At 46.5% G+C, this 22,525-nt stretch overlaps 1 protein-coding gene across 1 annotated transcript; it reads right to left on the reverse strand.

Annotated features, from left to right (window-relative positions):
* Nucleotides 1-9: 9 nt before the first annotated feature.
* On the reverse strand, nt 10-17,727 carry TMCO1 (transmembrane and coiled-coil domains 1). The gene is made up of 7 exons (XM_062497381.1): nt 17,614-17,727; nt 16,788-16,865; nt 13,681-13,740; nt 9,691-9,737; nt 9,017-9,084; nt 5,736-5,880; nt 10-369 (listed from the first exon to the last, which is right to left on the reverse strand). The coding sequence occupies exons 1-7, from the start codon at nt 17,681-17,683 to the stop codon at nt 271-273; spliced, it is 567 nt and encodes a 188-aa protein (XP_062353365.1). The 5' UTR covers nt 17,684-17,727; the 3' UTR covers nt 10-270.
* Between the last annotated feature and the right edge of the window lie 4,798 nt (nt 17,728-22,525).

Here is a 22,525-nt window from a genome sequence, read left to right on the forward strand (position 1 = left end):
CGCTCCCCATCGCCCAATTAAGAGACGCCGTTAACATAAATTAACATGCCCGTGCCGTTTATTACTCAGAAACAAAGGTCGCGTTATCTTCCGAGTGAAGTTTCTTGGTTGGATGAACGAATAACTGCTGGTGGAATAGTCCAAATGGATGATGATTTCAACACTGCATAGCCTGGTTCTGGACGGGTGATGCCTGGTGCAGAATCCTGTCTCGTTACCTCCCCAAGGCAGTCTTGTTGCACTGCTCAGGCTTTCCCCGAGGGCTGTGCTTCAGGAGAACTTCCCGGCCTGAGGTGGGGGACCAAGGAAGCCTCCTGCCTGCTTGGTGGCAGCCCGGGAAGGAGCAAGGCCGAGCATCTTCTGGATGTTCTGCAAGAACAGCAAAGAGCAGGGGAGGTCAGACCATGGTGAGGGAAACGAAGAGGAAGAAATCCCGGCTCTGCTCACGGAATAGCAACATCCAGTCCAACCCCCAGCCAAGGCAGGGCCACCTGGAGCAGGTGACAGGAACATGTCCAGGTGGGTTTGGAATGTCTCTGGACAGGGAGACTCCACACCCTCCCTGGGCAGCTGTTCCAGTGCTCTGCTACTCTCATTGCAAAGAATTTCTTTCTCACGATGAGGTGAAACGTCTTGTTGTTTAGTTCGTTGCCACTGCTCCTCATTTTGTTGCTGGGTACCACTGAAACCCACCTCTGAGACATTCATATGACAAGATTCTTTCCCAGTCTTCTCTTTGGACTAAACAGGCCCAGCTCCTGTAGTCTCTCCTCATTAGAGATGTCCCAGACCCCAAATCATCTCTGTGGCCTCTACTGGACTCTCTCCAGTAGCACAAGTAAAACCTCACCATTTGTTTCAACAGATTCAGGTTCTCACCCACATAGTCTTAATCCATTTGGCTACTGTATATTGAACCTCTCTCCCTAAATGTTCTAAACAGCTCATCATGGAGCCAGTCTAGAATGGCTGGGCCATTCTTCCCCATCTCTGCACACGATATTTTGGATGAGGATTCTTTCCCATTTTCAGCTATTTAAATTGCAGTGGTATTTTATCTAACTGCAGTGAAGGCTCCCAGTGCCTGCTCAAGGGCATACCCTTGCAGCCCTCAGTTTTCCCAAATTCCAGAAAGCACTGCTGGTGGTGGCCGTGGGAGCTGGAGTCTCCTAATGCAGCTGGAATTTGGGACAGCAGCATGGCAACCAGAGTGTGTGCCAAGTGCAAGTCAGGAGCTTAGTCCCAGAATTAACATGAATGCCAGTGCTGCACACAGAACAATGGGGTGCTGCAGACATACAGGATAACAGGACGTATGGAGCAAACCCCAAAACCTACTATTGGGATGACCTCATCTGCATCCAAGCGGGGTGCTTCAGTGAAAAGCAACAAACAGGGGAAGAATTAATTAGCAGAGCCAGGCATAAGCCAAAAAAATCACAGCAGAATATTTAAATTTGAATGTTTTTCTTGATTTTTGTGAAATTTCTTTTAAATTTCACAAGAGTTCAACTACAAAGAGCGATCAGTCCTTTGAGTTTCATCCTCCAATGTAAGGAACTCCAGCTCAAGATGCTGCTCCTGCAGTGCTGGCAAAAAAAGGGACATCTGAGACACAAGGCAAAGAAGAAAACCGCTGTGTCCTCCTCATGTCACCACCTGAGTGCTGGCTATCGAGACAACAAAAGGAGGAAGGATTCTCTTAAAACCTGAGTGTCCTCTCCAAAATAACGGTCAGGATAGGTCAGACTGCAAGGTCACAGAGCTCTTGAACTTTTTTATCATGGAAGGAGAATAAAAAAGAAAATGTAAAAAAAATGAGAGAGAGAAGAGAAAAATGAAAGGCAGATAGTTTTGTAATTCCACAGTAGCTAGAATAAAATTGGGATTCATTCTAGCTGGAAATTATGAAAAGGAAGGTTTCAGCCCACACGCAAGGAACACTGAAGAGGAATTACATCAGGTTTAGTCCTGGCATGCATAAACTAGCCACTGGTTGATATTCAGCAGCCAAGTATGTACTTATGAGAGCATTAACTCCTTGCTGTGGGTTCCTCTTAGTGGACAGAAAGGAGGAAAGGAGCAGTCAAGGGACAGACCAAGCACACCAGAGGGTGCTGCAGAGCCACCAGAGCGGCGTCCTGTCAGCTTCCTGCCGGCTCACCCGCAGAGCAGAGATTCTAGCAGCCATCCATGGAACCAAGGAAGCCTGCATTGCCTCCTCCTCCTCGTTCCTTCTAGCAAAAAGAGAGACAACTGCGGTGCTAAAGTTTATTCCAACTGCTTGAAGAGGAAGGGAGATGACAATCTGTCTGAATTCCAGACTACAGACCCTTTCCAGCATTATCCCTACACATAGACCTCCCTGCTCTTTAAGGCAGAAAGCACTGCACACTAGCTTAAAGCACATTTTGCTGGACAGCAATCCCGAAATCTATACCTGGAAACACCAAAGATAGGGCAAGGTCCAGCAGAAACCTTGTTCCATTTGCCGTGGGCCACCTTGGACAAGGAAATCTGCAGTCCACTTCCAACACAAGCTCAACCATCACCCTCAGGAGTAGGGAGGGAAGAGTAAGACTTATGGATCCAAATCTCGCATCGGAGCTCTTCTGATCTTTCCTTAAATGACTGCAGGAAGCACAAGAGCTGCTCCTGCTTTGGTCTTCCAAACCAGAAGGGGCTTCAGAGGAGGCAGCAAGTGGCTCCTTGTCCTAAGACCAAGCTCTGTGGGAAAGTACAGTCCTGGCAGTAGGGATAATTGCTGGCTCCCCTTCCCACTGAGAACACATTTTGGTGAGAAGCAGCCTAATCTACAGTTCAGATGCACGTGAAAAGGAAGTGAAGAGCAGCAAACAGCCCAGGAACAGCAGCGTATCCCTCTTCCCAAAGAGCACAGGTGAAGCCTGGGAGCTCAGAAGCAGCGACAGAGGATGTAACCCTGACACTGCACCTCCCACCCAGCCCAGCAGCAGACTTTCCCAGCTGAAAACCCAACAGCTCAAGGACCCTTGGAAGGCCTCTCCCAGCCACCCTCCTCTCTCCAAACAGGAAGGCAGGAGGAACTAGGGGACAGGATTTACGTGCCAGGGAGAGCTGGGAACAGCGCAAAGGAAGTTACTCACTGTGAGGTGACTATTTTGGGAGATGCTGGCCAGGTCACAGGCAGCAAAGCTTCCCAGTCAGTGTTTGAAGAGTTTATCACCCCCACATGAAGAGAGTCCCTGATGCTGCTCCTGCCTGTCCCACTAATGTCACTTCAATCACCGCCCCGGCAGTCTCCAACCCCCACAACTCCCCTGCATTTCCCACCAGGTCGCTGCCTTTTCACACACACCCGAGTTCCTGCTCTACCTCTGAGCTCCACAGAGCTCTTCCCTGTCTTTGATGGTTTCATAGGCAGCTCCAGGATTTAAGGAAAGATTGAGGGACTATGGTCTCCTTGGTTTGTTCACAACCTTTACCCTGATTTTTGGTACATTTGCTCCTCCTCTTGTGCCAGCAGCATCAAGCCAGACACTGACTCCCACACCACTTGTCCTCCCCTGGGCCAGCACCTGATTTGAAGCCAACCTGGCAAGATTTCCCCTTCTGCACACAGTGAAATACAAAGGATCACAAAGCCTTCACCTCCAAGGTTACCGAAAGCACCAAATTCAAGTTTTTGGCACAATTTTAAGCCCTTAATTACTTTCTTGCCCTCTCCCCCAGCCTGTCACAGCTCTGAAGTCCTCTTCCCAATGCTGTTATCACCTAGGTTCTTTCAAACAGCAATAAATCCAAGAGCAGGATGCCAGCAGCAATCACAGCTTCAGTTCTGATCTCTTGTGCAAACTAAGATGTCCCTGCCCTTCCCTCAAGTAGCAAGGAGGAAGAAACTGAGCTGCCTGACAGCTGGAGAAGTGCAGGAATTGTTAATCATGGTCACGTAGATAAGGCAGCACTGTGGAGATTGCAGTCTCACACCCTTCTTTCTCCAAAGCAATAAACTCACTCCTCTCCTCCACAGGGACATCAGCAGGAACTCTTGAGCACAAGGGCAATTTTTGCCCAGAAGTTTTATGGAAAGCTCAACCCACTGCAAAGAGCTTGGCATTTCTGCCCCTCAGTCCATGCTGCCCACTAATTTCACCATATAAAACATCAGGAAATGCCCAGCATTAGAATTAACCACAGAGATTGTATTTTTGGACAAAAAATGAGGGAATTTTCAGCAAGAGAGTTCCCCAATCAACCCAATGGTGCAGAAAAATCTTGCTGGTGTTGCCATTTAGCTTCCTATCATAATCTGCAACACTGTAAAGAAAGGACTTTCCATGTAAGAGGTAAGGCAAAGCAGCACCAGCTAAGATTGCCTGAAGGAATAACATCAGACCACAGCATGCCAAGAATTCTGGAAGGTGATCCTAAGAGCTCAGTAAGAGCTCTCAGTGCTTTCAAAGCAGCAAACCCTGCCCTAGTCACTGGGAAGTGACAGCAAAGAGAGTGAGGAAGCCCCTGCCTGGCCTTTGGTGAAGCTGGGCCTGCTTGAGAGTGAGAGGTATCCAGATGAAAACCCAAGTGATCCTTTCAGCATAACTAATTCTACAATTCATTATCTGCTTTTGCACAGGACCAGATTGGGATCCATTTCAGCACAAACACCCAATGCAAAGGGCTAGGGGAATTCCATCCACCAGCATGCCCTTTGTGACTAAAGGAACTCTGTGTTATAGAGCTGCTCCATCAAGCTCACCCCAACTCCTGGAATTACACACCATTTCCCTTTGCTGATCTGTTTTAAGTCTAAGTCCCTTAGTCCAAGTTTCCTTGGCACCCCTGAAGAAAAGCAACAGGTGAGAGAGAGAGAGAAAAGCAACAAGAACTCAGGAAGTGAAAGAGAAGGGAAATACAAACATGGAAGAGAAAATTTGCAGCTAGTTGCACCAGCATTCATCCAGAGTATATTAACTTATCCCCAGAACCCTGTGGGTGGAGGTGGAAAATAAGAGACCTCTTGTTGCACTGAGAAGGCCTTCTTGTCCTCACCAGCCATTCTGCCACTTGAGCTGCCAGTGAACCTCCCTGAACAGGTCCCTTATCCTCACTGATACCCTCTTCCAAAAAATGGGACTGTGGAGCTTTGCTGCAGAGCTCTATGGAGCCTAGTCTTGGCTTACCACACCAAACCCTTGTGTCACATCTCTAACGCTGGGAGAGACCTGACACCAAAGATACAGTTCTTAAGACTCTGAAAGAAACAAGGCAGCCAGCAAAAACAGGAAGGACAAACCCAAAAGAGCAGTTTTAACTCTTTCCTCACTTTTCTTGCAGCTTTATGGACTCATGAAACTTTCACAGAACTGTAAGCCACCTAGGAAGTTCCCTCTAAAGATGCTGCTCTCTGTAAAGATGCACATATTGCTGTAAAAGTCATAATAACTAAGCAGAAGGATTTAGATCAGCTTCTTATAGAGACAATCTCTTGGTATGACAATAGACAAAGTTGTCAAACAAGTCAGGAAGCCATTTCTTCCAACTCTGTCCCACAGCCCTGGTGCAAGTCTCCAGCCCAGTCTTCCAGGCCCATCCAGGACAGCAACTATTTTAATGATCCCAGCCTAGAATTGCTTTGAACACGAGGCACAGAAATGAAGACAAACACAGAAACCACAAACAGATCCAAGATTATACGTGCAATACTCCTCCTCCTGGATGAGGATATGCTTTCCCTGCTTCAGGGAAAACAGACTCACCTGTCTGATTGACATGGTGCAGAGAATGTAGAGGAAGATGAAGGAGCAGTCAGTGTAATCCTCACCCAGGAGGTTGCGGTGGGAGAGACCTTGGATGTATGAGAGGGGGATAAACGGAAGCTTTGCCACCACTCGGCCGTCAAATCTGGAAAAGAGAGCACTGGATCACCAATGGAGACAGCAGAAGAGCTTTTGGATATAGAAAGAACAAGTGAGGATCATCAACAGGCCACCAGAGCAGGTAAGACCACATGGAAGGCTAAAAGGCCTTGCTGCCATCTCCAGCCCCTCTCCATACACTACACCAAGGAGGATAAAGACATCTCTCTCTCCAAGCCCTCCACAGGGTAGGTTTCCCTCAGGAACAGCTTTACCATCGTCAAAGTGTTTCCTAGTGGTTTAAGTGATCAGCTGGACAAGCTGCTGGTTCATGAAATCTTGGTGTTTTTCAGTTTTCTGGTGCACTTTATTTCAAAGTCAGATTTAGCAGAACACAGTCAGCATTTCAATAAAAGATGAACAACTGTCACCTTGCCGTACCGCAGTTACTGCAACAAGACAGACCCTCTGCTTCCAGCAAAACAGCATTTTTAAACCAGAGCATAAATCAAAGACACCTTTTCCTTCCCTGGAGCAGCTGGATGCACAAGAAAGCCACCAACAGAGCACTTCATAGCCCAGTTTCTCTGCATTAGCTGTGGAGATGCAGGCAGTGCAGAGGCAGGATGATGCCGCATATTCTGAGCGGCATGTCCTGCTCCTGGAATCCCTCCAGGCCCACATTCCAGGGCATCAGGCAGAGTGTGAATTTTGGCCAGTTTGCAAAGATTTCTCCCAAGCCAGACAGTCGACCCAATCTTTTGATGTAGATGTGTATGATGCCTCATCAGCATGTGCATATTTGGATGTTATTTTCTCTGCATGTGCTGATTTTCGAACAGGTGTTTCTTGTTTCAAGAGATCCTAAATGAGCCTTCTTTCCTGTGGAGATGCATTCACACAGCCACGGCTCAAACACACGCCAACTTTGTTTACATCTCACAGGCAGTTTGGCAAAAGAGCTCAGAACGGATGTTTATCTCCCTGGAACATCCCCCAGTGGCTTAAAACTCTGCGTTATTCCTGCTGTGAGAATGACAAGTACTTCAGCAGTAGCACCCTGAGGTACCTGCTTCTAATTCCAGCAGGTTTTCACAGTTATCAAGAGGTACCAGAATACACAGCTCTTAGAGTAAGGCAGGGAAGTGATTGCATGAAAGTTCCTGGCAAGAGAAAATTGAGACACACTGAAGGTAATTTCTGCCCCAGGTGAAATCCCAGGTGGCTTGGAGGCCACTGCTACTGCAGATCTCACTGCCATAATGAACCTTTTAAGCCACAACAGTCACTCAGCTGTTTGTCTTGGGCACAGCATTCTGCTCTCTGGGTTTAAACCAGCCTTGCTGACACTTCCACATCCTTCCATCACAGTTCAACCTGCTGCCCCACTACTGCTGATACTCCAGGAATGACAGCAGGAAATCATCTAGTGATTTCCAGTTTGACTAAGGGGGCACATGGCAATGGTGAGGTGCTAAGAGTAGCAACATCTGCAAAGTACCTCTCCAAAGGGTGCAGCTCCCACACAATTCCTTCTCCTTTTTTCCCAGCAGCCATGAACTTATACAAAAACAGGAAAAGCAGCAAAGGTGGTCATGGCCACTTCAGGTGTCAGCCACCCTTTTCCTCTTTCTCCTACCACACCCTCAGTGCCTCTACTCCTGCTGCTCAGATTCCCTCTAAAGAAAGAGGCAGTTAAATAAAAGATATGCCCAAAGGTTCACACCAATTCTTTGTTCAGTAGCATGGTCTCTGTGGGCAGGAATCCTCAAAAGAAGAACAAGACAAGTAAACTTGGTAGAAGTTTATTGGTTTCTTTTACGTCTTTTCTAAGTTAATATCTATGGAAGGAGGAGCCATACAGAATTTAACCCAAATCAATCCCTTCCTAAAATTCTTAATAAATTTACAGCTCTGTAGTACTTGTTAGTCACAGAATACTCAGAGCAACTGCCTCTTCCCCCTCTAGGAAAGTAGGTACAGTGGGGTAAAGCATTTTTAGTTTGTTTTTCAGTTTGCTTTAGGGGCAGGTGCTGGTGTTTGTATTGTACCCAAAGAGCAAGGCAAGCACTTGGAGGTCTCAAGTGCAACCCTGCAAATGCCCCCTCAGACCCCTCAGTCCTCACAATGCACCTCCAGCCCTGCTCAGAGTTGCAGTGAAATGAGACATCACTGACTTAAGACTGTACGCAAATTTTAAAATCCTCCAGTGCTGGGTTGCTTTGCTCTGCTCAGAACGCTCAGTGCTGAAGTCTGACTAAGCTGAATAAATAAAGGATCCACACAGTGGCACTTCGGTTATTATGTTACCCCATGTTTGCAATTTATCCACCCACACATCTCCAGAAAAATAACAACTGACTACCCTGGGGACTGCCAGCACAGAAGCCAAAGGCTTCCATGCCCAAGAATTCCTGTAAATTCCTGTTTGCAGGGCAAGGATATTGCCCAGATATCAAGCAACCTCCTAAAGGTTATCCTAACAATACTCATATCATCTTCAGACTGAACAGCCAACAGTTCAAATCTCAAGTGAGTCAAGTTTTAAAAGCCAAACACAGCCCTTTGGCTTTGCATATCTGAAACAAAGCTGTCTATAACCACGCAACCCAGTTTGGGGTTTCTTGTCTGTTTTTTTAAACTACACCTATCCCAGGTCACTTTTAAAACAAATGAAGCTTGGAGCCCATGCCTGGACCTGTTTACATCTGGACTCTGATTACCTCAAGAAGGGCAACAACAAACTCTGCAATTACAGCTCATTTCTAAGGGGAAGGGAGCTGACCCAGTTCGGTTTGCAAGAGCATTCTTTGGTCACACCACTACAGCAAAGCCAAAGCAGCTGAAGACTGAAGATGTTTGCCTGACGTGCACCAAACTTGCCCTGATCAGGATGTTCCTATGCAGAAAAGATATTAAAGCTGTGTCTAGACTGAATGTAATTTGTTCAATTTGCTTGTGTTCAGTACTCAATGTTCTCTCTTGAGCAGAATATGCATGTGACAACCAAACCACCACATCCTCATAAGAAATATGGATCTATTTATTTATTTATTTATTTATTTATGGTTCTTGGCTGGACAATGCCACTCTTAACACTTCAAGTGATGAAGGGAAGGTGGAAAATATGTTCACCATGAAAAATTTAGAAAAAAATGCAGGAAGTTGATATTGATACTTACATGGAGTTGAACATTCCCATCAAGGCAGTGAAGCAGAAGCCGATGGCAAACATGGATTTCATCCGAACCTGCAAGCAAAATGGTTGGAGATATTTAAAACAAGCCCACACTGAGGTGTTATGAGCTCACACCCTTAAAAACAGGCTTTGTACAGCTCACTGAAATCAACAGGGAAAAAGGGTGACCCAGGAGACAGAGAGGTTGTAAAAGTGACTGGAAAAGTCCCAAAGAGACTGGGTATGAAGGCAGGCAGTGTGGGCCACTGATGGCAAGTGCTGCTTTGGGGAGATGAAGCCAAAAAGTGTTCAAGAATTGTCCTGTCACCCTGCACAGGCTGGTTTATTTTTACCCTTAAGCCTATAAAACCCATCAGGGGGATTCCCAGGGGACTCCCAACAGGGGATCATTACTATGACCAGAGTTATAGGAAGTCAGAAAAATTAACTCTACTTTGAAAAACATCATGGAGACTTATAAAGATGAAAATAGCTAAGGTCTGGCATCAGATGAGGCAGTAACTCTGTGGCTGATACTAAAATCTGTAGTTATTAGAGAAAATCCAGTAGGACCTTTCCAGAGGAAAAGCAGCTTTGTCTGCCAATTGAAAAAAGTCTTTCTGTTGGAAAACTGATTGAAATCTTCAGCAGTTAGGAACAGGCTTTCAATTTTCATACCATTGATAAGTCCCTGTTGTTATTCTTCAGTTTCTCTTCTTGTCTCTCTGGAAAGACAAAAACAACAGTTATAATCAGTTAAGTCAACCTAGAAACCAGAGTGTTTTCATTTCCAGGAAAACTTAACCTCTTTGGCTCTCCAAACAAATAACACTTCCAAAATCAACTCCAGCTCTCTTTGACAGTAGAAAGTGAAAAACTGTTCCTAGCCAACTGCTTCTCCACCACACCAACATGCAGCAAGTCAGGCACAAAGAGAGGAGGCAGCTGGAATTACCCATTCAGCACTTTTGAAAGAAATGCACCCAGTGTCAGATCTGCTAACTCAACCAACTCACACAGGAGCATGAGCACTGCTGCCAGGAAACAAAAGCAGTGCCCCTCTACCACAGTTCCCAAAGGGAGCAGTGATCAATTTGCTGCACACTATCACAAATACATTGAATAAGTAAGGATTTCCTTCTGGAGGTCTCAGAAGGGAAAACCATGCACAGAGCTGGGAGCTGCACACCAGCAATGCCAAAATCCTGCTGGTCTTAGTAATGAATTTTGCACCCTTCTCACACCTAGGAGATTCTCCAAAGAAGAAAGAGATTTCCTACGTGAAATTCAGTAATGAGTGCATTACTGTGCTTTGCAGGAAATACTCTGAAAATTTAGTTTGTCCTTAAATCACCACAGACTTCAAAGATACTCAGATTTTCAAGAGGGCATTTTCCACGTCCCTCACTGGAAGACTGCTCTGGCCTTCAGCATTACCCACTACCTGTCACCTTTCCTGTCCCATGTCCCCGTCATGCCTTGTGCTCCTTCCAGACCAAGGATCCAGAAGGGTAGCCAGGGCTAGGAAGCAACAGCCAGCTGAAGTAAGGATGTGGATAATGAAGGAATATCCAAAAAACAGCATGAGTAAAGCAGGTGATGCCTTTAGTTTTAGCTTTCATACTTTCCAGATTCTGTACTGCATTAGTGTGTAACTCTGAACTTCATATCAAGTGTCAGCAAGTTCTCCTCACAGCTCAGTCACACAAAACAATCCTTTTCCAGCCCCACAACCAAGGACACCACTGCAGCTTCAGCCCCAAAAAGTGCAACCAGCAGGGAAATGAGGAGAGCAATCTGGGAAGATGGGACTGCAGAACCTGAAGCTGGAATTGGACAATTAACCCCAATATGGAAATGGACCAAAACTTATAAAAGTGTCAAAACTCCTGACTCTGAGTCCATCTTGGGTGGAGCCACAGCCGGGCTCTTGCACTGCCCAAGGTGAATCCTTTGAAGGCCTTTTGACAAAGCCCTACTTTATTCCTTTAACACTGTCTAGCCTCTGTGCTGGGTAGCCTCTGCATCAGGGGAGGATGCAGAAGGGCTGCCAAAGGCTATCCAGCATGGGGATGTCAAGGGTCCCCACTGAAGCTCCAGTACAAGAACCCTGCAGCTCAGGAACTCAATTCTCTCCCAAGCCCCTGCTAAGCACAGGGACTCACAGTCAGTGTTATGGAAAGCAACAGCAAGATCCCACCCAATTCCTTAGAAGCCTCTTTGCTACTCCCACTTGCTCCTAACTACAAACCATCCCCTCTGGCAGGAACCTTTCAGACACCTGCTTCCTGAGCCAGGTGGAAAGTGTGTCCTGGGACATTTCAGCAACCTCAGGCCAGCTCTTCAGGAATCCCATTTGGCACAAATACTTGTTTTTTCCCCTCTGCTGTTAACTAAGCATCTATTTAGGTGGGCTAAAGGTTACACAGAGGAAAGAACACAGCTCTGATTGCCCAATATACCTGACCTGTCTCTCAACTATTTCTACAGATTTAAGATGAACATGTGATCTACCAACTTATATAAATGGTCTACTCCTGCCCAAAACACACATAAATAGCCAGCTAAGCACTTTGCTAGGTAGTTCACAGTTGGGTAAAGGCACAGAGAAAGAGGACTGGGTTAACAATCAGCTCCCTGGAGTCCAAAATCATCTTACTCTGCTCACTGAAACACAAACCATGAGGATACAGAGATAAGAGATTTCCCAGGACTGGGGGTTTTTATTTTGTTTTAGCTTAGCTGTCCATCCAGCACTTGTGTGGACTCCTGGGAATGTCACTGTCTTCTTTTCCAGAAGCACATGGACATAGAAAGCAGTAGCAAGGTTTAAGCTAACCTTAAAATCATCTCTTTAAACTGAAAGACCAGAAGGCTACACCAATGCTAAAGGTGTCCTGTTCCAGCAGTGCCCAAAGTGATTTGGACACAATGTGACAATCAGTTCATTTTACAACTAAAAATAGTTTTTTAAGTAGGAAACACCAAATTAAACCTTCCCAAGCAACATTCCCCCTACCTCCCTGTGCACATGCATGATTCATCCCTTATGAAACCAAGTAATACCATCCACACACCTCCTGTCTTATTCTGTGCACGGAACAGATGGCAACTGAGGCAGGTCTGTACCACAGCTGTTACTTCGCCATAAAGCCTCAGCTCAATATTTACTTTTTCTTAACTAAAATGGTAGAACTTGGAAGAACTCCAGCACAAGTAGATTTGCTGTGATAACAATGCCCCATCTTACAGATTGATTTGACATCCTTGACATCTTGACAAGTTACTGAGATCAGAGATTTCAAAACCATTTAACAGCTGCGAGTCATTTTCTAGAAGTCCAGTGTGACATTTAGGGTTTCATTTTTCAGAAACACCAAGAATTCATCTTTGCCTGAACATAAATGAAGTACTGAAGTTATGCAGCACTTGTGGGAAAAAAAAAACAAAAACCACAGAACAACAAAAACAACAAAAAACCCCCACAAACCCAAAAACATCAGTGTCAGAATCTTAGGCTTGGCCAGCAAGCATCACAGCAAACAAAATAAATCAGTGGTTGTTTCCTAAGTTCTGATCTTTGTCCCTTTGTGCTTTGTTTTTTTATCTGCAAAACAAGATTATTTCAGTGTATAAAAATTGGTGGAGCATCTGAAGTCCTCAGATTCTACTGTTTATTGGTTTAGCCCAAGCACAAGTAAAATATTGTCCACTAGGAACACAGCTTGGATGGTGCCCTGCAAAAAAAGTAATTGCCACACTTTTTAAATTGATTGTTATCTGTAGTTGTCACATATGGTCACTTTCAAAGTTGCCTTATCCACCAAGCAGTGTTCATCCCATGCAGGGATTCGTCAAGATTAAGAACTGAAATGCACAAGAGGAAGCATTTTGGCTCCTGTCCCTTCAGGAATCTAAGGACAACAGGTTTTCTACCTAGGAAGAACTGTTTGAAGATGTGTTTATAATTCCCAAGCTTTGTACAGATCAAATGACTAATCCAGCTACCTGGTGTTACAGAGGAATGAGGAAACCAACTCCCAGGAGCTCTCAGAAGTGTTCCTGCCACAATCTCTTCAATAACTTTACTGAGCTTTGCTGCACGTTGTGAGCCCTGCAGATAGCAGATCCTCCTAAAACCTTTAAACATCCCTTCACCCTGCTCTTGCTTAGTTCAGTACTCAAAGACTTACCCTAACCCAGAAAGAATTCTGCCTGCTGACAATGAAAAAGAATGGAAAAATAAATCACTGCTTAAAACTGAGCAAAACTGATTCATCAAAACTGAAATTAAGCTAAGCACAGTTACAGTTAACATGAACATCTGCAGCTCTAAAGTGTTCAAATGAAGGGGAAAAAAAAAACAAAATCACAATTACAGTCCTGTAGCTACAGCAAGCTGCCATGCACTGCAGCAAAGAGCTTTGACAGCTGAAGCTTGTAACAGCCATGGATATCAAGGCTAAAATGGGAGAAAAAGTCAGGGAGCTCAGAAAGAGGTGCTGCTCTTCTCAGTGATTCACCCATTTGATCAAAACCATCAGGAGGCTGGGTATCTCCTGCCTTGGAAGAGTAAGGCAAATGAATAAATAACCTTGACAGGAAGGAAAGGATAATCACTTCCATCAGTTTCTCAACTTTCCATGATTCTTGAGGCACCACTCTTACCTATCTTCTTTTTCTGCTGTCGGCCTGCTGATTCAGTTATCGTTTCCTTCTTCTTTTCCACTGCAAATGGAAAAGATACTCCATCATTTCTACACAGTGATACAACCACTTCTTTTCCACACACCAGACAAAACATTTTATTCCTCTGCAGAACAGGGGCACAAAAAGCAGTCAAGGAGGACTAAGAACATATTCACAACTAGTAAGTTATCAAGCACCAAGGCTGATTACAGCATTCACTTAAAACTACAACAAAAAAGTTTCAAAACCCTGGAAACATATTTGAATGGTTAATTTTTAACTCTGTCAAGAGCCCATTACACTGTGGACTGAGTAGTCTGGGGACAATTTTGGCTCAAGTGACCCTTGCTGATTTGTCACTAGTATCAGACAGTACTTTTGATTCAGCAAGTGGAATGAAAAGAGCTTTGTGGCAAGCTCTGCTCCTGATTATCTGCAGTGGGAAGCAGAATACAGGGAAGTCTGTTCTCCTACATCCTTTCTTCACAGGCAGCCATTCTCAGGGGAAATGATGTCCAAGCAGGCAGCCACAGCCTCTCCATTCTTCAATTCATTAGTACTGAAGTATTTCCAATATTTTTAAGCAGAAGCCTGAGGTCAAAGGTACTACAACCCCAAATCAGCACCTGCCATCAATCAGCACTGCAGCAAAGCAGGCCAGCAGAGGGAAATGGGAACACAGTAAATGTGCTGCTCAGCTGCAAAGGAGGTTCTGGGAGAGCAGAAAGGGCTTTTCCAGGAAGCAAGAGATATTCTCATTCAAGACCTATAATGAGAGTACTCCAGGAAGCAAGGATGATGAAGCATGACCACAATCTAACAACAGAGAGCAACTCTTTTTTACTTTAAACTCTCTGTATTTATGCAAACTGCATGTACCATCTCTACTCTACCAACAAAGAGCCTTGGCTCACTGTTAGCTCACAGATACCTGACTGCTGGGGCTCCCCTCCCTCGGGAAGTACCAGTTCAGCACAGATCTTCCAACCCTGATTTCAAAGCCCAGAGGAAATGAAGACAGCCAACCTTCCAAGCCACACCAGGATCTGTAGAGCTGCCTTATGAAATGCCTGTGAGTCAGTCACAACTCCCCAGAAAAATCACACCAGACCAGAAAAGTCACCTCAACATCAACCCCCCATGGCAATGGAGTGAAACACAAATGCTTTTCCCAAAGAACAAGGGGATCTCCTGTGGGCAAGGAAGAAAACAAGGAGCTTGTGTCCCTCGGGAATACTGGAGAGAGGTGTCAGATGACACAGTGTACTAGGGCTCACAGAACACTGTCTCCATAGCCTTCCCTATGCCAAATTCAGCTGGGAAAACCCCATCAGTCCATCCCTGCCCTGGTCCACATAACCCCACAGCCCCAGCTCTAAATTCTAGACAGTGTTATTAAGCCTCATGCCAAGCCTGAGGAACTCCAGGACTGTCGGTGGGAACATCCACATTAACACATCAGAAATTCCTAGGACAGCCTTCAGCCTTGTAGATATACCCCTACATTCACCTAGAACAACCCCTGCAGCAGCCTCAGCCAACGCTGAGCCTCTCCCTAGGAAGGAGGGGACAGGAAGAGATGAAATTGAGGAGTAACAATGTCTGCTCAAACACACTACCCAGCCCCTTTGTTTTTGCAAATCCTAAAGATCGGTAGGACTCTCATGGGAGAGCTTTAAGGTCTCAAATGTGTTTTTTCCTGTTTCAGATGTGTTAGATAACAGTTGAAAGGTGTGGCTCAAGTGGTCCACTTGGCAAAATCCTAAGCCCTCAGGTCAGCCATCTGTCCTCAGTGCAAGAGGGGAAGGGAAAAAAAGCAAAGCTGAATTTTTACTGACTCCATATTCAGCTTTACTTTTTTTTTTTTTTTTGGGGGGGGGGGTGGGGAATCAGACAAGGAGATCAAAAACTAATTGAGATGCACGATCCTCACATCACCCCCTTCACAGATGATAGCCTAGATACCAGGAGAGCTATAAAAGCAAACAGCATTCAACTCTTACAGCAATCATTAAACCCTAGAGATTAAGCCCTGCTAACTGCTTTTGGAATTGAACAGCACAAACACTAAGTTTGCAGCTGGGTTTCAACTTCTTCTCTAACTTGCTCTTCTGGGGCTAATTCCCTCCACACACAGGACAAGTGGGATTCAAGTGAGGCAGGCAGAGATGCAATCCCCATCTGCTCCTGCTGTGGTGATAAAAGCCCTTAATGTCAGAGCTGTGACACCAACACGACTATACTTCAACTCCTCAGTTTAAACTGCCCAGGGGAAGGCTGGAATAAGCTGGGCTGGTAAGAGCAATATGTGGCAATATTGTTCTCTCATGCATTAAAGAGCACTGACACCATAATGAGATATTTGTAAGGTAAAACGAGCTCTATTTTGCCCCCAGTTGCCGTGTGCTGTCTCTTTGTCACCGCTGTAACTTGGGTAGGATGTACACAGCTGAAGTTGAAAGGTCAGAATTTCTCCTCTGATACATTTAAACACTCCATGCTCCCTCCTGTTTACCATTTCTCTTAATAGCTGATGCAGATCTTCTGACTGCTCACCCTCAGCTCCCTTTTCCCTTCTTCCCTCATCCTTTGTTTACCCTCTCCCAGACCTACTCTCTGTGGAATGAACTTGGGACTTATTTCCTAATATTTCCCAACCTATTTGCTTCCAGTTTACATTAGGATACTTTCGTTTTACATCAGCTGATTGCTCAGACCTTTCTATGACGGCTTTGTCTTTACTCAACACCTGCCATCAATCACCACTTTTAATCTTTACATAAAATGCTTTTTTCCTCGTAGTATTCCTTATTCAACTCCAGTTCTTTCTTTCTACAGACCTCAAATTTTCCTCTTCACCCCTGAAAGGCAGAAATTGCATCTTTGAATATATTTCAGACATTTATTTCAGATACTGGCTGCTCCCGTGCAGAAAAAAAAAAAAAATTCCAGCACCAATCTCTTACTCCCTCCTGTCCTCCATTGACAAGAGGGGCAACTTAGACAAGGCAAGAGGTCTTTGGCTGAGCTTCCTCCAACAAAAGAGCAGAATTAAGGACAGAAAAAAGCCCCAGGTGAGTACTTACACTTCTTGCTCTGCTTTTCCACTTCAGCCTTTAATCTCTTGTATTTGTCTGTGCGATAAACCAGCACCCAGGTTATTCCTGAAACAAACAGCCAGTGAGGAGGGAAGTAAAAACCTCCTGCAATAATCCTGAGATGAGGGAGCAAATCCACATGCAGAAATTAAACTTTATGTCTACAAAACCCCATTATAATACAGCCAGGGGAGCACAAAGAACCCATCCCTTTTCTTCAAAACCCCATTCCAAATTCCTAGTAAAATGGACCTGTAAAATAAACCACGAAGTGACCTATAGGTGTAAAAGTGAAACAAGTTTTAAGTTGTTACTTGTATTGATAAACCTGTTTTGCAGATGTGGGATGAAGATTTCGGGACGGGGGCGGGGGGAGGGATAAAGGGGATATGGGGATACAGCACGATGCCAGAAATGGGACCTGTGACTACCCCAAAAGACACCTATCCAAGCACTTCTTTAAAAAGCCACCCCTATTTCAACAACTGAAATATAAAAATACCCTTTTCAAGCAGCTTAAACCACCAACACTGCAAGGTCAGGCGATTTCTTCACGTCCTTCCCAAAACAGCTACGGGGGAAAACCACTAGGTCCTTTTTCATCCTCGCCCCTGGAGGGAATAATCCCAATTCCCAGCGTTTTGTGCCAGAGTTCAGCGCTGTTCCGGGGGGATTCAGCACTGCCCTCTCCGTGAGGAGGTTCAGATGACCCCGAGCCCCGTTTCACAGCCCCCCTCCCCAGGGCCCCCAACGCCGCCCTTCCCCCTGTCCCGAGAGTTGCCGGCCGCCCCCCCCACACACAGCCACGGCTCACCCTCGGCCAGCAGCGCGGTGCAGACGGAGATGAACACGATGAGGAGGGTGTCGGCGAACATGGTGCTCATGGTGGTGCCGCCGCCCCCGACCCGGTAACACCGCCGCGCACCCGGAAGCGCACCTGCCACCCGGAAGCTGCCCGCCCCGTTACCTAGCAACGGCCGGAAGCGACCACCTTGCGCTTCCGGCGGGCGCCGCCGGCTGCGCGAGAACCCGCGGGAAGGGCGAGGGGCGGGGAGGGAGCGGCGGGCACTGCTCTAACTGGACGAAACAGCTGTCAATCCGTCAACAGTCGCGGCGGGCTCTGCGCTGATTGGACGATGACGCTGTCAATCGTGGCTGTAGGCACCGCCCCTCAGAGGGGATGAGGCCGGGTTGTTGTTAAGGTGGGGTGCGGACCCAAGTCCTGCCGCAGGCCGCTCGAGTCCCGCACACCGGGCCGTGGGGAGGCCGCGGCCGGCTCAAGGCTCGCGGAGGGGTTCATAGATTCAGTTAGGTTGGAAAAGACCTCCGCGATCATTCCGAGTCCAACGTGGGACCCAACACTACCGTGGCACCAAGTGCTATGCCCGGTCTTTCCTTAAACAGCTGCAGGGACGATGATTCCATCGCCTCCCTGGGGAGCCCGTTCCAATGTCCAGTCACGCTTTCTGTGAAGAAATTCATCCTAATGTCCGACCTACACCTCCCTTGGTGTAGTTTGACACTGGATGGGTGTCTGCCCTCCCTGTACCTTGCCGAGACGTGGTGCCTGGACCCCTTGCCGGGGAAGATGCACAAGGCGTTTGCTCGCAAAAAGGTTGGATTGGAGAAGCCTTCCTGGTTTCTACAACTCTGCCCCGGGTTAATTTGCCGGTAGTGTGAAGAATTTGCCGGAAGAGTTCAAGATCCACTTGGACAGGTTTTGGAGAAACTGGTCTAGTGGAAGGTGTCCCAGTCCATGGCAGGGGGGTGGGATGAGATGATCTTTAATGTCGCTTTCAACCCAAACCGTTCTAGGATTCTGTGAGTCTGTGAATACCTTGTTAGTGCATCTCACCAGGAGGCACTTTCTGGGATCAAATATTTAGGAGTATTGCTGCCTGCCTTTTACCAGGGGCTGTTGCCTGTCTCACAGGCTCCTTGTAGAGGCAGCTGTGGAGTGCAGCATTCTGTGATTCACAGAGAATTACATCTCCCATTGCTCGTGTGTGTAAAATACTCACGGATGCGATGGGACTACGAAGTGCATTAATGAGGACAGTGCAATAATGGCAAGGATTTGGTAGACAAATTGACTTTTATTGAGGCTTCAGCGATCACACCTGGAGCAGCAGAACTAGACCAAATCCACGGGCAGCAATGGGGTGAGGAGACCTAGAAAGCAGAAATACAGAAAAGGAAACAGGGCAGGCAGAGAAGGGCAGGTTTGTGCCTGTCCTTAGGTAACAGAGGAGTTTGCTGTTGGTGACAGCAGTGCACTGTGGGATTACACGGGCAGAGCTCAGTGAAAAACAGGGAAAGGAAAAATGCTACCACCCTTAAATTAAACACACCAGTCAGAAAGAGGGTGAGGAACTCTAGCTCGGAGAAGACAGAGCAGGCAGCGAGTGAGGGTGTGAGGTCAGACAGCAAACAACCTCTCCAAGCCCAGGACAGGCACACGAGGAAACCAGAGAGCCACGTGTGTGCAGGTGGCTGAGCCAGACGTCACTGAGAGGTGCAGCTACTGCAGGAAAAGTCCCAGCACCGTGTCCGGGCAAGGGGAGCTTCCTGCGACATCAAGGCAGAACTGAGAACTCGATGTCAGCAAAATGAGACCCAAGGCCATCAGGGAGACAGGGATAAGACTGAGGGTGGATATTTCAGTTTGAGGTGAGCAGCAGGAAAATGTTGACAGCTGGTGATAGGGTAAGGATTTGTGATATACAGAAGAAATTCTTCCCTGTGAGGGTGGTGAGGCCCTGCCACAGACTGCCCAGAGAAGCTGTGGCTGCCCCTGGATCCCTGGAATTGTCAGGATGAACAGGGCTTGGGATAGTAGGTGTCCCTGCCCACGGCAGGGGGCTTGGAACGAGATGATCTTTAAGACCCCTTCCAACCCAGTGCATTCTGTGATTTTATATTGTTTTGTGCCACCTTATGCAATACCCTGTGCTGTATGCCATCCTCCATCATTTCTCCCTCTCTTTAGAGCTCCCTGACTTTCCTGGCTATGAGATGTATCAGCATCTATCAAAGCAGTATTTTGAAATAGTTTCTGTTAATGCTGCTGAGGGAAATTATTCAGATGGTATCACTTATTGATACTGAATGGGTTTTTTTGGCAGATGAAGGCCAGGAGGAGATGGTCAGTGACAGGAACCTCTTTCCTCTGCAGTGTCTATGCTTTGAACTGGAGGTAGAGGTGACAACAGGCTCTTTGTAATTTCATCCTGTCACTTTGAATCACACGGGGATCCTTATCAGCAGATCCTTTTTTCAGACAACACACGGCATATTATCCTCAATGGCATTTCCTTTTCAAAACAGCATTCTGTGCTTTGATCAACGAGTAAAGGAGAGATGAGGGTTGAGTGCAGTCAGATTTGATCTACCAGCCTGGGATATGAGAAAAAGGAAGGCATTTGCATAATACATCGCTCTGGTTACATGAGTCAGGGGCTGCTGTAGTCTACAAACATTCTAGATATAAAAGTGGTAATATTTATGGAGGCAACCTTGATACCAGATTGGAGAGACACATAATCCCGGTAGGCTTCATATACTGAAGTCTCCAAACTTAAACTGAACAAAAGGTTCAGTTGCTTTGCACAGTGTGTTAGTGATCAGCAGCCAGTAAAAGGATGTGTAAAATTCTCCATTTTGAGGAAAGGTGCCATCTGAAATTAACTGGGACTTGGATTTGGTTCACTTCTAGCTCACAGCTCTGGCCTGGTTTTGAAAGAGTTGTTTATCTGACCTTTGCAAGTTCTCCTTGTATAATTAAGCCATGGATACCCTTAGCTCAAACCCCTCCAGGGCCCATCAAGAGGCATTTACTTCTCCTTCCCCCTGCAGGTGTGTCAGCTCCTGCCACATGTCCAGCGATAAGGGGACCTGGAGGTGAATTGCCATGATGGACATCCTACAGAGAAGCTCAAGACAGCCAGCACAGCCCGAAACAGGTGCAGCACAGCAGAAGGTTTGGACTGTCCCCAAGCAGTGCACCACGGAGGGCAGGCAGGAGGAGAACCCAGTAACCTGGAGTTCTCACTGTCCTGAGGGGGTTTTGCCATCCAGATCCAGCTGTGTCAGCGTTGGAGTAAGAAAGAAGAGCTGTGAATAGCTCCTGGGTCCCAGTGGGGTACGTAGGAGCTGTGCCCATTGTCAGTGCTTGGAAACTGGCATGGGGCCATGGGAATCCACAGGAATTCATCCCTGCAGGAAGTTCTCATCCATATATAGCTCTTCCTTCCCTGGCAGTGGCTGCATGCAGTGCCATTCTCCCATGGCACTGCTGGAGGGGAGTTGAGAGCAGTAGACAGAGGGGTCAGGGCTTCCCAGGAGATCCTCTCTCACATCCTGCATGATGAGGGCTGGGACATGGGGCCTGTCTGGCAAATATCTCCACACCTGTTTTGCTGTGTTGAAGCAGGAAGTTAGAAACCTAAGGGAGAGTTCTGGTCCTCTCTGAACAGGGCTGGGAGGAACCTTGGGGCGCTGCTTGGGTTGGCTCTTGCCCCAGAACAGCTTCAGCACTCCTGAACACTTTCCATACAGGACCATGTCTACTGTTTTTTGCTTTGTTTTTTAATCCTCAGATTTAAAAGTGGAGAGTCCTTACTCTCTTTAAACAACCTTTCCTAGGATTTAATAATTTTCAACCCTAGAAAATGTCCCTGATTTGTCCCCGTTATAGTGTTGAGCTGGCAACATTTTGTTTTAATCCCTACCTGTAAAAAAACCTTACTCCCTTTCTCTTTGTGGCAGCCTTTTAGGTATTTGGAAATGGTTATTGTATCCCCACAGCCTTACAGCGCAGCAGAGACTCTCTCCAGACTAAATACAGATGGGTCCTGCAGTCCTACAAAGCCAGACCCTGGGCTGTTCCCGAGTGGAATCTCTCCACCAGGCCTCACTTTTCTCAAAACACCATACCTGTGCATATTTATATGCCTCAATGGGATGTTTGCCTTTTTCATAGCAGTATCACCAACTGATTCTTTGATCCACTCTACACCAGATCTTTATCTGTAAAAGGCCCGGCTAGTTTCCTATCTCACGTTGCCACGGATCGTTATCATATTTGTCTGCAAGGACTTGCACCCTACATATTGCCAAACCCTTTTCTATTTTATTGAGGTCATTTTGACTTTGAATCCTGGCCTCCAGTGTGCTCATGGCTCTTCCCATACAGGTCCCATTTGCCAAAAACATAAGCATAGTTTTTATTACTGGATTTGAGTCATTAATAATAATTTATGAGTGCTTGCAGGACCAGGGCCCAGGTGGGATGGGAGAATCACAGAGTCATTAGGGTTAGGAAAGACCTGCAAAATCACCAAGGCCAACCATCAACCCAGCACTGCTCACCATGAAACAGCTTCCCCAAGTGCCACATTTGCATGGCTCTTGAACATTTCCAGGAATGGTGATTCCACCATTTGTCTGGGTAGTCTGTTCCAATGCCTGAGCACCCTTTAGGTGCAGAAGTCTTTCCTAATACCCAATCTACCCACACAAACCTTTGAATAAGTTGAGGGTATTTCCTCTTGTCCTATCTCTTGCCACATGGGAGAAAAAGGCAGACCCTCACCAGGCCATAACCTCCTTTCAGGTGTAGAGCAATAAAGCTCCCCGTAGCCTCCTTTTCTCCAGTGTGAGCCCCTCCAGCCTTGTGTTCCAGCCCCTTTCCCAGCTCTGCTGCCTTTCTCTGCCCACGCTCCAGC

The sequence above is a fragment of the Cinclus cinclus genome, chromosome 8 (genome assembly GCF_963662255.1).
Source record: "Cinclus cinclus chromosome 8, bCinCin1.1, whole genome shotgun sequence".
Lineage (NCBI taxonomy): Eukaryota > Metazoa > Chordata > Aves > Passeriformes > Cinclidae > Cinclus > Cinclus cinclus.